The 15,661-nt window shown below is 46.6% G+C and overlaps 2 protein-coding genes across 2 annotated transcripts in view; one reads left to right on the top strand and one right to left on the bottom strand.

Moving 5' to 3' along the window:
- The window catches only part of LOC308150077 (lipid transferase CIDEB-like), a gene marked incomplete at both ends in the record, with an annotated part of 29,933 nt that extends 15,288 nt beyond the window's left edge, over positions 1–14,645 (bottom strand). Inside the window, 2 exons of the mRNA XM_080522943.1 lie at positions 14,138–14,296; positions 14,574–14,645. Of these exons, the coding sequence (XP_080379069.1) occupies positions 14,138–14,296; positions 14,574–14,645 (231 nt within the window). The remainder of the gene's footprint in view (positions 1–14,137; positions 14,297–14,573) is intronic.
- Positions 12,262–13,441, top strand: LOC308151724 (non-structural maintenance of chromosomes element 4 homolog A-like; the record flags this gene model as incomplete). The annotated part of the gene is made up of 2 exons (XM_080524637.1): positions 12,262–13,045; positions 13,251–13,441. 2 exons carry the CDS (start codon positions 12,262–12,264, stop codon positions 13,439–13,441), a joined length of 975 nt encoding a protein of 324 aa, XP_080380763.1.
- Positions 14,646–15,661: the final 1,016 nt, after the last annotated feature.

Genomic DNA, 15,661 nt, shown 5'->3' with positions numbered 1-15,661 from the left:
CTTAGGGTGACCAGATGTCCCGCTTTGTGCGGGACTGCACAGCATTTTCACGACTTTTAGTGCGTCCCGCAAATTGGGACGATGTCCCGCATATTTAATTATTATTGGGCAAAAAAAAAAAAAAAAGGATTTATCCAATGGCTGTGGAGAAAGCAGGGAAGGCTATCGTCACAGGGCTGTGTTTGCTGTCAATCAAACTGTAGCACACGTCAGGTGCTGGGGTCAAGTGCAGCCAGGTTAACCAATGAAAGTAAGTCCCCCCCAAACAACAACGAACGCGAGTCAAATGCAGCAGGTTCTAGAAAATGGAGGAAACTCAAACCACAGTCAGCAAGAAAAGAAGATGCACCTACAACAAAGACTGGGAAAACACTTATACGTGGGTGAAGCCAGTGCAGGGCGACTCTCAGAGAGTTTTTTGCAATCTTTGCAAGAGTTCTTTTTCAATTTCACATGGCGGTGAATACGACATCAAAAGACACAGAGAATGCGATTCTCACAAGAAACGTGTCGCTCAAAAAGAGACATCCAACTCTATGGAGACATTCCTACTCAAACCGAAAAATGATGGCCACTCTGATAAGGTAACAGCAGCAGAAATAACCAATGTTTACCATACAGTGCAACACTCCCAATCATACCGGTCAATTGACTGTGTTAACAAGCTAGCTCCGACCATTTTTCCAGACTCTGAGATAGCAAAGAAAATGTCATGTGGTCGTACTAAAGCAGCGTCCATAGTAACAGATGTGCTTGCCCCTGCCTCTGTGGAGAGTTGTTTGACAGAATTAAAGACACCACTAGTGGTTCAACAACTTCCAAGTTACAAAATAGCCCAGCCCCACACACCATTTTTTTCGGTGGCTTCAGATGCTTCAAATCATGGCACGACAAAACTCTTCCCACTGTCTCTGAGATATTGGACCCCAGAGTTGGGTTTGAAAAGTAAGATCCTTGACTTCTATGAGGATAGTGATGAGTCAGCTGCTGCCATACACCGCCAGATTACAAGCAAGCTACAAGAAAAGGGCCTGCAATCTGACATGATTTCAGCATACACTGCCGACAATGCAAGTGTAAATTATGGGAAAAACAATTCTGTTTTCCAGAAGCTAAAAGCAGACAACAGTTGCATCATAAAGGCTAACTGTATGGCCCACATAGTGCACAACAGTGCAAAGCATGCTGGAGACAGGTTGAACATTGACATTGAGTCTGTAGTGAACAAAACATTCAGTCACTTTTCATCATCTGCAAAACGTACAGCAGAATTGAAAGCAGTGTGCACTTTTTTGGAAGAAGAATATCAGGTTGTGCGGAGACACGTATCCACAAGATGGTTGAGTCTGTGGCCTGCTGTCAAGAGGCTACATGACAGCTGGACAGCTATCAAGAGTTACTTCTTGTCACTGGGAGAGGATCAGTGCCCAAAGTCACTGTGGCAGCTGTTCAAAAATGATGAGGATGGTGATGGGATACCCCTTGAGCTACAGGTCTACCTGTCCTTCCTCAATAATGTGCTGAAGATCTTCCATGAAGTTGTGCTGCTGTTGGAGAGAGAGGACGGGACCGTCTGTGAGCTATATGACATGATGCTTACTCTCAAGACAAAGCTCCAACAACGACAGATTGATTCCTTCTTTGGAATGGAGACCAGTGCTATGCTCCAACAGTTTCCAGACAAAAAGGCAGCAGCAATCAAACATGATCTTTCCAGGTTCTACCAGGCTGCTCTCAACTACCTTGAGAAGTGGTATGACTTCACAGACAACAACTACCAGAAGAATGTTGCAAGCTTGGCTCTGAAGAGCAAGTTCACATTCTCCCATCTCTGTGATGCAGTGGAGGTCCTACAGATAAGGGGGAAACTAGACATGGATGAACTGTATGATGAATACTGTGTGATTTTGCCACGCCAGCAGGACGTAGTGGAGAGAGAAGCTCCTGTTGTGGAGAAGTGGTCCACCTTGCTTAAAGGCACAAACACACCAAATCTGACTGCTGTGGCATCCTTTCTCTTAAGCATCCCCATCACTAATGCTTCGGTAGAGAGTGTGTTTTCCCTCATGACGGCAGCGTGGACTGACCAGCGGAACCGGTGCTCTGTGGAGCTTATCAAGTCTGAAATTCAAATCAAGACCAACTTTGGATACAGTTGTAAGGAATTCTACACCTATGCACTCAAGGAGAAGGCCTTATTGGAAGCTGCACGCTCAAACAAAAAGTACCAAGGCAAGAAGAGCATCTAAGGTAAGATAAACTTACTAAACTGTTTAGAATATAGGCTAGACTAAGAGTAGGATATTTTTGAATATAGTATGATATTGCTGGCCAATGTGGTGTTAGATTTTAATACGGTGCTGCTATTCTTGTGTTTCTGTTTCACACCAGGTGCTTTCCATGGTGCTGGAGTGCATAGATAGCCTGTGTGGGGGGGCCCACCTGCTGTTGCTGTGATGGAGAAAACTAAAGAGATTTGTGATGGACAAAACAGAAAATATTTCAACCAGGTGCCTTCCATGGTGCTCGGAGTGGATAGCCTGTGTGGGCTTGCCTGTGTCTGCAGCTGTTGCTGTGATGGACACAACTGAAAGGAGTTTTATGTTATTTATTATTACATTTAGTTTTTTTGCCAGTTTTTGTAGTTGTATTTTGTGCCTACTTTTACAGGAAATACACTAGTTGAATTTGGCTTAGGAAGATGCATTTATAAAGACTTGAAGTGAATAATGCCTGCTGCTTTGGTTAGCCTTAGTTTACTTTTCTTTACTAAGATACTAAATTGATACTGCACTTCACTTTCTGCTCCATAGAGATACTGTTTTGTGAGTTCACATTCAAATAAAATATATTTGTTATATAACCTATTTGTTAAGTTTTTATCTGCATAGTCTATTGGATGCTACTGAATAAACCAAACAGAATAGGAAACAGAATGGAAATGCATTTAAAAAAATAGACATATCTCTCAACTCGGCCGGGGGGGTGGCGGGGGGGGGGGTGTAGTACCAGGGGCACCTAAAGTTCGGTCGGGGCCTGTTGAGAGGGTGTCCCACATTGTCCCACACAAACATACTCCTTGTCCCACATTTGGGTTGTTGGGACCTGGTCACCCTATGGGACCCAGCTACGACCTAACCCTAACCCTAACACGGAGGCGTTCAGTCTAGTAACTTAACTACAACAACTATACAAGTTGTGCTAACAGCTCACATTTATTACGGCAAGAGTCAGAAATGTATGGCTACATAAAAGTTTATTTTTGTTTGAAGCATTTGTTGTAACTCCAGTTCTGTTTTATCGATACCAATAAGACTGTTAATTTGTCTTGGCCTGTAATAAATATCCTTATTACATAACACCAGTAATACTTTGTTACTTCTTCTTCTCCCTAGCGAACATAGAACGTAACAAGTGGGGGCTCGTCCGTTCTGGTCAGGAAGTCTGATAAGCACTCGTACACCCGCTTGTAATCGTAGGCAGGCTGGTGGAGGAGCTGGCAGACCCTGCACTCCGAGGGGCTGCTGGCGTTGTGGCAGTGGAAGGAGCAGAGGGAGAGGGGGGCGCCCCTCATAAAGCACTCGTACTCCACCGTTAGGTCCTCCCCCAACTTCAGCAGCAGAGACTCTGCCAGACGGAGGTCAGCGTCTATATCCAGGAGGTCAAAGTTGAAGACCTGCAGGTATCCCAGCACCACCTTGTCTCTGCGGCTGCTCCAGTACACACTCCTCTTGTGGGCGTTACAGTGGCACAGCCCCGCCTTCGTCCACACAGAACACTCCAAAGCTACTTTATCACAGATGTAGCAGAAGCACTGGGAACAGAACATGTGGTTACTGCCCACTGGGCCTCCGGTCTCACTGTCTGTAGCAATGAAGGGGTGTGTGCAGCAGTCATATCGTGCGTGGGGCAGCACCTCGGCTTTCTGACAGTATATGACCACCAGGTCATCTTCATCCGACAGACTCAGATCTGACACCGCTGTGTTAGCTTGGTTCTTTTGTTCTTCCACGATGAAGAGCGAGTCGTTGTTGTCAACCGAGCCGTCTTCGTCGTCACTGCTTAAAATGATCACGATGTCCTGACAGTCCTGCTGCATCGTCCCAGCTTAGGGTGACCAGATGTCCCGCTTTGTGCGGGACTGCACAGCATTTTCACGACTTTTAGTGCGTCCCGCAAATTGGGACGATGTCCCGCATATTTAATTATTATTGGGCAAAAAAAAAAAAAAAAGGATTTATCCAATGGCTGTGGAGAAAGCAGGGAAGGCTATCGTCACAGGGCTGTGTTTGCTGTCAATCAAACTGTAGCACACGTCAGGTGCTGGGGTCAAGTGCAGCCAGGTTAACCAATGAAAGTAAGTCCCCCCCAAACAACAACGAACGCGAGTCAAATGCAGCAGGTTCTAGAAAATGGAGGAAACTCAAACCACAGTCAGCAAGAAAAGAAGATGCACCTACAACAAAGACTGGGAAAACACTTATACGTGGGTGAAGCCAGTGCAGGGCGACTCTCAGAGTTTTTTGCAATCTTTGCAAGAGTTCTTTTTCAATTTCACATGGCGGTGAATACGACATCAAAAGACACAGAGAATGCGATTCTCACAAGAAACGTGTCGCTCAAAAAGAGACATCCAACTCTATGGAGACATTCCTACTCAAACCGAAAAATGATGGCCACTCTGATAAGGTAACAGCAGCAGAAATAACCAATGTTTACCATACAGTGCAACACTCCCAATCATACCGGTCAATTGACTGTGTTAACAAGCTAGCTCCGACCATTTTTCCAGACTCTGAGATAGCAAAGAAAATGTCATGTGGTCGTACTAAAGCAGCGTCCATAGTAACAGATGTGCTTGCCCCTGCCTCTGTGGAGAGTTGTTTGACAGAATTAAAGACACCACTAGTGGTTCAACAACTTCCAAGTTACAAAATAGCCCAGCCCCACACACCATTTTTTTCGGTGGCTTCAGATGCTTCAAATCATGGCACGACAAAACTCTTCCCACTGTCTCTGAGATATTGGACCCCAGAGTTGGGTTTGAAAAGTAAGATCCTTGACTTCTATGAGGATAGTGATGAGTCAGCTGCTGCCATACACCGCCAGATTACAAGCAAGCTACAAGAAAAGGGCCTGCAATCTGACATGATTTCAGCATACACTGCCGACAATGCAAGTGTAAATTATGGGAAAAACAATTCTGTTTTCCAGAAGCTAAAAGCAGACAACAGTTGCATCATAAAGGCTAACTGTATGGCCCACATAGTGCACAACAGTGCAAAGCATGCTGGAGACAGGTTGAACATTGACATTGAGTCTGTAGTGAACAAAACATTCAGTCACTTTTCATCATCTGCAAAACGTACAGCAGAATTGAAAGCAGTGTGCACTTTTTTGGAAGAAGAATATCAGGTTGTGCGGAGACACGTATCCACAAGATGGTTGAGTCTGTGGCCTGCTGTCAAGAGGCTACATGACAGCTGGACAGCTATCAAGAGTTACTTCTTGTCACTGGGAGAGGATCAGTGCCCAAAGTCACTGTGGCAGCTGTTCAAAAATGATGAGGATGGTGATGGGATACCCCTTGAGCTACAGGTCTACCTGTCCTTCCTCAATAATGTGCTGAAGATCTTCCATGAAGTTGTGCTGCTGTTGGAGAGAGAGGACGGGACCGTCTGTGAGCTATATGACATGATGCTTACTCTCAAGACAAAGCTCCAACAACGACAGATTGATTCCTTCTTTGGAATGGAGACCAGTGCTATGCTCCAACAGTTTCCAGACAAAAAGGCAGCAGCAATCAAACATGATCTTTCCAGGTTCTACCAGGCTGCTCTCAACTACCTTGAGAAGTGGTATGACTTCACAGACAACAACTACCAGAAGAATGTTGCAAGCTTGGCTCTGAAGAGCAAGTTCACATTCTCCCATCTCTGTGATGCAGTGGAGGTCCTACAGATAAGGGGGAAACTAGACATGGATGAACTGTATGATGAATACTGTGTGATTTTGCCACGCCAGCAGGACGTAGTGGAGAGAGAAGCTCCTGTTGTGGAGAAGTGGTCCACCTTGCTTAAAGGCACAAACACACCAAATCTGACTGCTGTGGCATCCTTTCTCTTAAGCATCCCCATCACTAATGCTTCGGTAGAGAGTGTGTTTTCCCTCATGACGGCAGCGTGGACTGACCAGCGGAACCGGTGCTCTGTGGAGCTTATCAAGTCTGAAATTCAAATCAAGACCAACTTTGGATACAGTTGTAAGGAATTCTACACCTATGCACTCAAGGAGAAGGCCTTATTGGAAGCTGCACGCTCAAACAAAAAGTACCAAGGCAAGAAGAGCATCTAAGGTAAGATAAACTTACTAAACTGTTTAGAATATAGGCTAGACTAAGAGTAGGATATTTTTGAATATAGTATGATATTGCTGGCCAATGTGGTGTTAGATTTTAATACGGTGCTGCTATTCTTGTGTTTCTGTTTCACACCAGGTGCTTTCCATGGTGCTGGAGTGCATAGATAGCCTGTGTGGGGGGGCCCACCTGCTGTTGCTGTGATGGAGAAAACTAAAGAGATTTGTGATGGACAAAACAGAAAATATTTCAACCAGGTGCCTTCCATGGTGCTCGGAGTGGATAGCCTGTGTGGGCTTGCCTGTGTCTGCAGCTGTTGCTGTGATGGACACAACTGAAAGGAGTTCAGTTTAGCAGACGCCTTTATCCAAAGCGACTTACAATTACGAATTACAGGGACATTCCCCCTGGAGTAACTGAGGGCTAAGTGCCTTACTCAAGGGCACACTAGTAGTGGTGTGGTTTCAGGCGGGATTTGAACTCACAACCTTCCGATCACAAGTCCAACTCACTATCCACTAGACCACCACTACCCCTAGTAGTTTACTGAAGTTAAACTACCTAGTTTACTGAAGTTAAACTAACTAGTGAACCCCTAGTAGTTTACTGAAGTTAGTATGAAGGAGACATGAGGGGGTGAGGCATGGAAAGCCAGGTGAGGATGAGGCCAGTGGAGGGGGAGGCCAGGGGAGGGGGGAGGCCAGGGGAGGGGGAGGCCAGTGGAGGGGGAGGCCAGGGGAGGGGGGAGGCCAGGGGAGGGGGAGGCCAGTGGAGGGGGGAGGGGGGAGGTGTGGGAGGCCAGGGGAGGGTGAGGCCAGGGGAGGGGGGAGGCATGGGAGGCCAGGGGAGGGGGGAGGCCAGGGGAGGGGGAGGCCAGTGGAGGGGGAGGCCAGGGGAGGGGGGAGGCCAGGGGAGGGGGAGGCCAGTGGAGGGGGGAGGGGGGAGGTGTGGGAGGCCAGGGGAGGGTGAGGCCAGGGGAGGGGGGAGGCATGGGAGGCCAGGGGAGGGGGGAGGCCAGGGGAGGGGGAGGCCAGTGGAGGGGGGAGGTGTGGGAGGCCAGGGGAGGGTGAGGCCAGGGGAGGGGAGGTGTGGGAGGGCAGGGGAGGGGGGAGGTGTTGGAGGCCAGGGGAGGTGTGGGAGGCCAGGGGAGGTGTGGGAGGCCAGGGGAGGGGGGAGGCCAGGGGAGGGGGGAGGCATGGGAGGCCAGGGGAGGGGGGAGGCCAGGGGAGGGGGAGGCCAGTGGAGGGGGAGGCCAGGGGAGGGGGGAGGCCAGGGGAGGGGGAGGCCAGTGGAGGGGGGAGGGGGGAGGTGTGGGAGGCCAGGGGAGGGTGAGGCCAGGGGAGGGGGGAGGCATGGGAGGCCAGGGGAGGGGGGAGGCCAGGGGAGGGGGAGGCCAGTGGAGGGGGGAGGTGTGGGAGGCCAGGGGAGGGTGAGGCCAGGGGAGGGGGGAGGTGTGGGAGGGCAGGGGAGGGGGGAGGTGTTGGAGGCCAGGGGAGGTGTGGGAGGCCAGGGGAGGTGTGGGAGGCCAGGGGAGGGGGGAGGCCAGGGGAGGGGTGTGCAGAGAGTGCAGTTACGACGGTCCAGATGTACCTCGATTAGTTAGTTTGATTAAGCTCATTTTGAGTAATTAATAATTATTAAGAAATTACCTTGCCCCCGCCCAGCTAGGTTTCCCCCCCTTTTTTCTCTCTTTGATTTCGTTTATTGTTTTCTTGCCATTTGCCTAAAACACATGTTGTGTGTCCAAGTAATGATGCCGTAGTTCAGTTGGCGGTTTTTTGATGTATTGTGCGCTCGCAACAGCAGAGCAGCCGTCCGTCCGAAGTGCGAAGAAGGACAAAAAGAAGATTTGGTGACCGAGATTTAACGGGATAAATCAGACCTTAGTAGATAATTTGACAACGTAAAGTCTTAAGGTGAGTTTACACATTCACATCTCTTGTGCAACGTTTTCCATCATTATAAGCCAGCTAACATTCGTTAGCTATGAGTCTAACGATTAGCTAGCTTTGTGTTAGCCAAGCCACTACATTTAGGCTACTCCGTTCACGGGTAAGTCATATATATCATCATAACTAGCTAGGTAGTAATATATATCATCATAACTAGCTAGGTAGCTACAGTAAGTCATATATATCATCATAACTAGCTAGGTAGTAATATATATCATCATAACTAGCTAGGTAGCTACAGTAAGTCATATATCATCATAACTAGCTAGGTAGCTACAGTGAGTAATATATATCATCATAACTAGCTAGGTAGCTACAGTAAGTCATATATATCATCATAACTAGCTAGGTAGTAATATATATCATCATAACTAGCTAGGTAGCTACAGTAAGTCATATACAGTATATCATCATAACTAGCTAGGTAGCTACAGTAAGTCATATATATCATCATAACTAGCTAGGTAGCTACAGTGGCTAGATAGTCTAATTCCATTTAGCATGTTTTTGTTGTTGTTGTTTTTAGTTCAGCTGTGGAGCCTGATTGCCATCGCAAACCCTTGCAGCAACAGATTAACACATTTTGTTAATTAATTTATCTGCATTATGACTATAGGATGGTGGGGGGGGGGGGGTGCTCAGCATTATACCAAACACAGTCCCAATTTGTGTGTTGATGAGAGATAATTTATTTGTTCTCTTTTACACCCTCATAGGAGTTCTGTAATGACCAGGCACAGGAAGATGGACCACCATCCACCAGGGGTCGTCCATCCCTCGGACAAGACTGAGACAGCAGGCCTAGTCTTTACACCCAGACCTCCCGCTGCTCAAAGACCACGCCTGGCCTCCACCCCTGATAAAACTCTCTCCTCTCCTCCAGAGCCTGCTGAGGGTCACAAGGGGGTCACATCTGAAGTATCCGGGGGGTGTAGTTCCGCCTCCGCCCCCACCGCCGCATTCAGCCTCAACCAAAACCACATGGTGTGTCTGCCTCTCGTCTCGAACGGTCAGCTGTTGTGGGCGCGCTCAGAGCAGACCCAGGAGCTGGAGGGCACAGAGAAGCTGGTGGAGGCCTTCAACGTGTTTCCCTACCTGACCCTGACGGAGACGGCCGTGCTCGCCCAGAGCTGCTCCCTGCACCCCGACCAGGTCCGAGTGTGGTTCATGGTCCGGAGGCTCCGCTTCGGCATCAGATGGGACGGCAAGGAGATACGCGAGGTGCGCAGCAAACTCTGCTGCACTCCATTCCACCCCCCGACGCAATCGGCGGAGGGGGGGAAGGGAAAGGAGGCAGAAAGGGAGGAGGTGGCGAAGGAAAAGATGCTGGAGGGGCGAGTTGTCCTCAGGAGGGAGGATGTCAACAACAACAACAACAAGCACAAACTGTCACCTGTCTCCACCCAGGTTAGCCGCCTGTCGTCCGGGGCTTCACCTGTTCTTCGGAAGCCCACTTCCACTGTTGCTTCTCTCAAACAGCACAGACACAACAACAAACCAGGGCCCCAGAAGAAGAAAAAGCCCCAGAGCACAAGTCCGTCCAAGCCAGGCCCCCGGCCGAGGAAGAGTACAGCTCAGCAGGCCATCCTGAGGCAGGCCTTCCTCACCTGCCAGTGGCTCACCAAGGAGGACTGCACACTTTTGCAGGCGCAGACGGGTCTCACCCGCCATTACATAACCCAGTGGTTCAGCGACACGCGCTACCACGTCAAGCAAGGCCTCGAGAGATGGATAAGGGAGGAGGATCGCTGTAAGATTATAGCTGAGGTCAAAGAGAGGCAACAGAGGAAGTCACAATAAAAATCTTCATTCACTGTTCATTCATTGTTTTAATCTTCATTCACTTTATTGCCTCCAGACTCACATGTTCTTTCTCTTTTCTTTATGAATAAACAGTTTTTTCCTTGTTCTGCAACTATTTCTCCTCATTTATATTTTGTGAGCTGCATCATTGTCAACAGATGAACTACACAGATGAAATCATGTATATAAGAGAGTAGGAGATGAATGTAATTAAAAAATGCCATCTTTGTCCATCACACATTATATCATCACTGTGTTTAACATGGTACAATTGATAGAAAAAGAGGATTATATACATCAAACATATTTGTATTCTAATTTGTACAACCAACTTTTCTACATTTTACATTATACACCAGCAGCATAATGTGTTAAGCTTATCATACTCATTGTACATATTATACTCATAGTATTCAAAATATTACTCGAACAGAAGGTTGCCACGATTGGCACAAGTACATGTTGTGATCAGCTCCACATCTTATCTTCTATTCTCATTAGACCTGATGAGTGATTAGCCAATCACAGAGGGTTAGGGTTAGACACTCCCCTAATTCCAGTACTCAATCCGCTTGTTAAGTCTGACGTCACACGTGACGTTTAGGAACTTCCGGGGCCAAACCAGAAATTCTCCGCACCAGAATAACAGTTGTACTAGCGATAACTTACCATTACACTATTATTATACTATCATACTATCTATAACTAGCTAACAATTACAAAGTTAGTCAACAATGGCTGAACCTGTGAACCTTTTCACGATCACGTCTTTCTTTAGTGAGGCACCATTGAGAGTTAAAAAGGGTCTAAATTCGTTCAATTCCAACAAAGTGGTTAGTGTCACGGTTTTCTCAGGGGGTATTATCAAGGGTAGTGTCCAGGCATCCATGAAAAAAAAGATTTACGAGGTTGAGGTGAGTTAAGTTAGCGGTAAGTTAGCTAGTTGAGATGATATGCCATGTTCTGTCTGAGGTGAGTTAAGTTAGCAGTAAGTTAGCTAGTTGAGATGATATGCCATGTTCTGTCTGAGGTGAGTTAAGTTAGCAGTAAGTTAGCTAGTTGAGATGATATGCCATGTTCTGTCTGAGGTGAGTTAAGTTAGCAGTAAGTTAGCTAGTTGAGATGATATGCCATGTTCTGTCTGAGGTGAGTTAAGTTAGCAGTAAGTTATTTATGTAAGGGTGGTTAGGGCTAAAATTGTTTTCAATGCAGGTGCACGTTGAGGGTCAGTCTGTCAGGTACAGCACCTGCGAGTGCCCAATCGGCAGAGACAAGTGCCACCATATGGCTGCTTTGTTGATTTGGGTGGAGAAAAATGTGTCCCGTACCGACGTGGAATGCGTGTGGAAGAGGGCAAAGACACCGAAAACGAATGAAATTGCAGCCAAGAGAGTGTCTGAGATGACTCCATCCACAACACAAGGTTAGTAATTAATTAGCAAGTGGTGCTTACGTTGTTACTAAATCAATACAACACATATTCTCAATTAGTATTACTCATTTCATACTATTATTTCAGCTGGAATCAAAAGACCGGTCACCCAGGAGGACAAGGAATGGGCACTGGCATCCCTGTCCAAACTTGGCCGTTTTACTGGGATGGGGTGGATTTTGAGTCCAGAAATGCCTCAGGTACGACTTATGTCTTTTGTACTTTGATATGCTTTCCATGTTACCAGAAACATCCCAATTACACAATTGAAAGGCGCTATAGAAATTAAAGTTATTATTACACTGAAACCTCATTGACTTACAAGGAAATCATTCTTATTTGTACAAATCTGACACTGTGCTTAACTTTGAATCTAGACTCTCCCTATCAAGTCCTTTGATGGGCTTGTGACCAGCCCAGGTTATGCGCAAGCTGAGCACAAGGCTCTTTATGTGCTGTCATCACTTGCAGTTACTGAGGAAGAAAAGCAGCAGATTGAGATAGCCACAGTTGGACAAGCAAAGAATGTGTTATGGTAAGAAATTGCATTAATAAGAACAAAACAAGAAACAAGCCAAATCAATTACTATTAAATGAAACTGCTCAACTTTGCAGACACTTATAGAAATTGTAGCAACTGCTAGCTGCAACAGGTCAGATTGTTTTACATGTAACTGTAATCTTCATAACAGGTCAGCATATCGACTCCCGTAGACATGAAGGATGATGATGATGACCCGGCTCGAAGGAGAGAGATCCGGAGCAAGTACCGAGTCCTCATCAGCACAGTGCAACAAAACCGAGAGGACATTTTGAAACTCGACAACAACAAACTCACTGAGGTTTTGGAGGAGACCAACATACTTTATAAAGAAGTTCGTCAGGCCCCGGAGGCAGTGCTGGATGCCCAGCTCCTCGTTCTGGCAGCAGACCTTGGCAAAGAGAAGGCCAGCCAACTGCCTGCTGGGGGATCTACTTTTGACCCGGCTGCCTTTACTGAGAACCTTCTCTCCTTCATGGGGCTGAATCGATTGGAGGAGGAGGAGGAGGAGGAGGAGGAGGAGGAAGAGAAGGATGGCGCAACCGGCGGCTACCTACCCGCTGACGCCTGGCAGAAATTGGCTAAGAGAGCAGAGTGCTGCTTCAAGACAGCCCCGACCTTCCACTACATGCTGGGCTCGTTCCTGGCAGAGCCGCCGCCACCACGGCAGCGGAGAGAGAGGCAGAGGAAGGTGCCTGGCAAGGACGCCGAGAGGACCATGCCCATGCAGTTGGAGGAACACGAAGAATCCCACCAGGAGGCAACTGAGAAGGAGGTAGAGAGGATTCTGGGATACTTGCGAAGCTACTTTGCTGATGACCCCACCACACCCATCTCATATTATGAGTTTGTCATTGATCCCAACTCGTTCTCGCGGACAGTGGAGAACATTTTCCATACGTCTTTTCTGATCAGGGACGGTTTGGCAAGGATGTACCTGGATAACGACGAGTTGCCTTGTATCGCTCCTAATTTATAATAATAATAATAATTTTGCCATTTAGCAGATGCTTTTATCCAAAGCGACTTACAGGGACATTCCCCCTGGAGTAACTGAGGGCTAAGTGCCTTACTCAAGGGCACACTAGTAGTGGTGTGGCTTCAGGCGGGATTTGAACTCACAACCTTCGGATCACAAGTCCAACTCACTATCCACTAGACCACCGCTACCTCCTCCTGTGGAGGAAGGGGAGGTGGAGGCTGGAGGGTCGTCCAGCCGACAGCAGTGTGTCATCTCCATCAGCCCTAAGAGCTGGAGGGAACTCATTGACGTCTTTGACATAACGGAGCCCTTGATCAATGCTCCAAGCACACAGGCTCAGTCAGATCTGGGTACACCTGCACTAGACAACTAGACACCTGCACTAGACAATTTGCAATCGCCTCACCACATCACATGCATATACCACATGAGTTATTATTGATTGTATTTAGTATTTTACTGCCTTATTGTGTTTATTATTCTTTTATTTCCACTAATTTTGAGAGGGTGCTCGTTTCAAGCATTACATTGTACCGTTTACATCTGTATCCTGTTTCTATGATAAATATACACTGATTTTATTTGATTTAAGTAGTTACATTTCCCTGACCCATCCCTCAATTGTTTACCAAAACAGTTGGCAGGGTGACCACTTTGTTGTTGTTTGAAACAGATTGCCTCATTAAATCTTAAATGTCTAAAAAAAAATATATATATATATATATATATATATATAAGGTTCTATCTCCATTTAGGGCAGTTCAGAGATATTGAGCGTCAATGTTTTTACAATCCATTATGTTTTGTGAGATGGAACCTTTGTATTTCATGAATTACAAACTCAAAAATGTCAACATTTAAAAAAATAACACCACACATGCATTAATAAACACCTAATGGATCAGATTATGTAAAAAACACAATTTTGACAAAAATGGAGATAGAACCTTATAATTCTAACGTCACGACAGGCTAATGTACATGCACACTGAGATGCACAGATTAGGGATGAGACTATATTAGCAAAATACTCTAATATTGATACAGTATCGGGCCACAGACAACCTACAGCAGGGGGTCTCCATGTCTGGCAAGGCTCCAGGGCCATGAGGACAGTGTTGTCAGGCAGGGACATGAAGAAGTCCTCAGAGTCCACCTCAGTCCCGTCCTCCTCACACACCAGGGACAGACACATGGTGGACAGGGACAGCAGCAGAGCTTCGCACACCTGGACAGACAGAAAGCCAAGGGATATTTTCAGGAAACAGTCCAACTAAGTGAGTATGAAGTCAAATCTGTATTATGTGTTTGGTTTTTTTCTCCTCAATATCTCTTCATTTGTGTTGCATATTTTCATAATCATTGTGTTTTGCATCAAGTCTCTCTCTCTCTCTCTCTCTCTCTCTCTCTCTCTCTCTCTCTCTCTCTCTCTCTCTCTCTCTCTCTCTCTCTCTCTCTCTCTCTCTCTCTCTCTCTCTCTCTCTCTCTCTCTCTCTCTCTCTCTCTCTCTCTCTCAGCTCCTCCAGAGTGCCGGCTGTGACGCCCTTCCTGGTCTCCCTGTCTTGGGTGACCACTCTGAACGGCAATTGCCCAAGTCATTTTTCAGTGTTTTACATAGCCTGAAACTACAGATTGTAAGCTTTCAAATGCTTTTGAAATCGGATTTTTTTTTAGGACGACACAAGTATTTGAATGTTGGTGCACCTCAGACAGAGACTGGGAGAAAAATCACTCTGCTGCAGCAACAAACGCTGTTAACAGCTAGCGGCTAACAGTGGTACATCGCTACGAACGTCTAACTACGTTTTTATAACATCACACAACATGCTGAGGGAACATGAACATGCTAAAAACACATAAATAGATGAACACACAGTCCTTGATTTTGAACACATCCTAAAACAAAAGTATGTTTACAAGTAAAGTGGTCACTTACCAGTAGCCTACGGCAAACGAGAACAGTGAATCCAATCCACAAATTATAAGTATTTAGTGATCGTTAAACTGTTGTTTGTTATATCGAGTGGGTACTTGATACTAGATATTGTTGACACAATAAGTTTCACTTTACGAGCCCTTTGAGTCAGCGGGTGGTTCGCACAAGCAGCCAGCTCCCTATATCCACGTGGGGCCGTTGCCATGGGAACATGAATGCTGTTTCCTGATAGGCTGAAGACGTTCCATAGAATCTGGACGTTCTGCTGCAACTGAACATGTCAGCGCTGGGTTGCGGCGCTTTGTTGTGGCGCGATGGACACTGGCCCCGTGGCCGCGCAAAGGGGGACATCTGGTCACCCTATTTATATGGTATCGGCCCAGAATGGTACCGGCCCAAAACCAGACCGGCCCACCGGGAAAACTCCAGATCCTCCCGATTAGCCACCCCGGGCCTGCCCGTCACTGTACCGACTTCTCACAGTAAACATGGTTCTCCCTCTCTTTGGAATCATCACTTTCTTTTCTTTGTTTTTAATCAATAAACTATTTTTGTATAGGCCTATATATGTCCAATGACAACAAAGGCACATACACAACAATCAACCAACCAGTCAATCAATCTAGGTGACAATCTGAAATTAGTGATTATTCGAAA

The sequence above is a fragment of the Nansenia antarctica genome (genome assembly GCF_963989245.1).
Source record: "Nansenia antarctica genome assembly, chromosome: 2".
In the NCBI taxonomy this organism is placed as follows: domain Eukaryota; kingdom Metazoa; phylum Chordata; class Actinopteri; order Argentiniformes; family Microstomatidae; genus Nansenia; species Nansenia antarctica.
The sequence above is the reverse complement of the archived record's forward strand: the minus strand, read 5'-3'. Positions and strand labels throughout refer to the sequence as shown.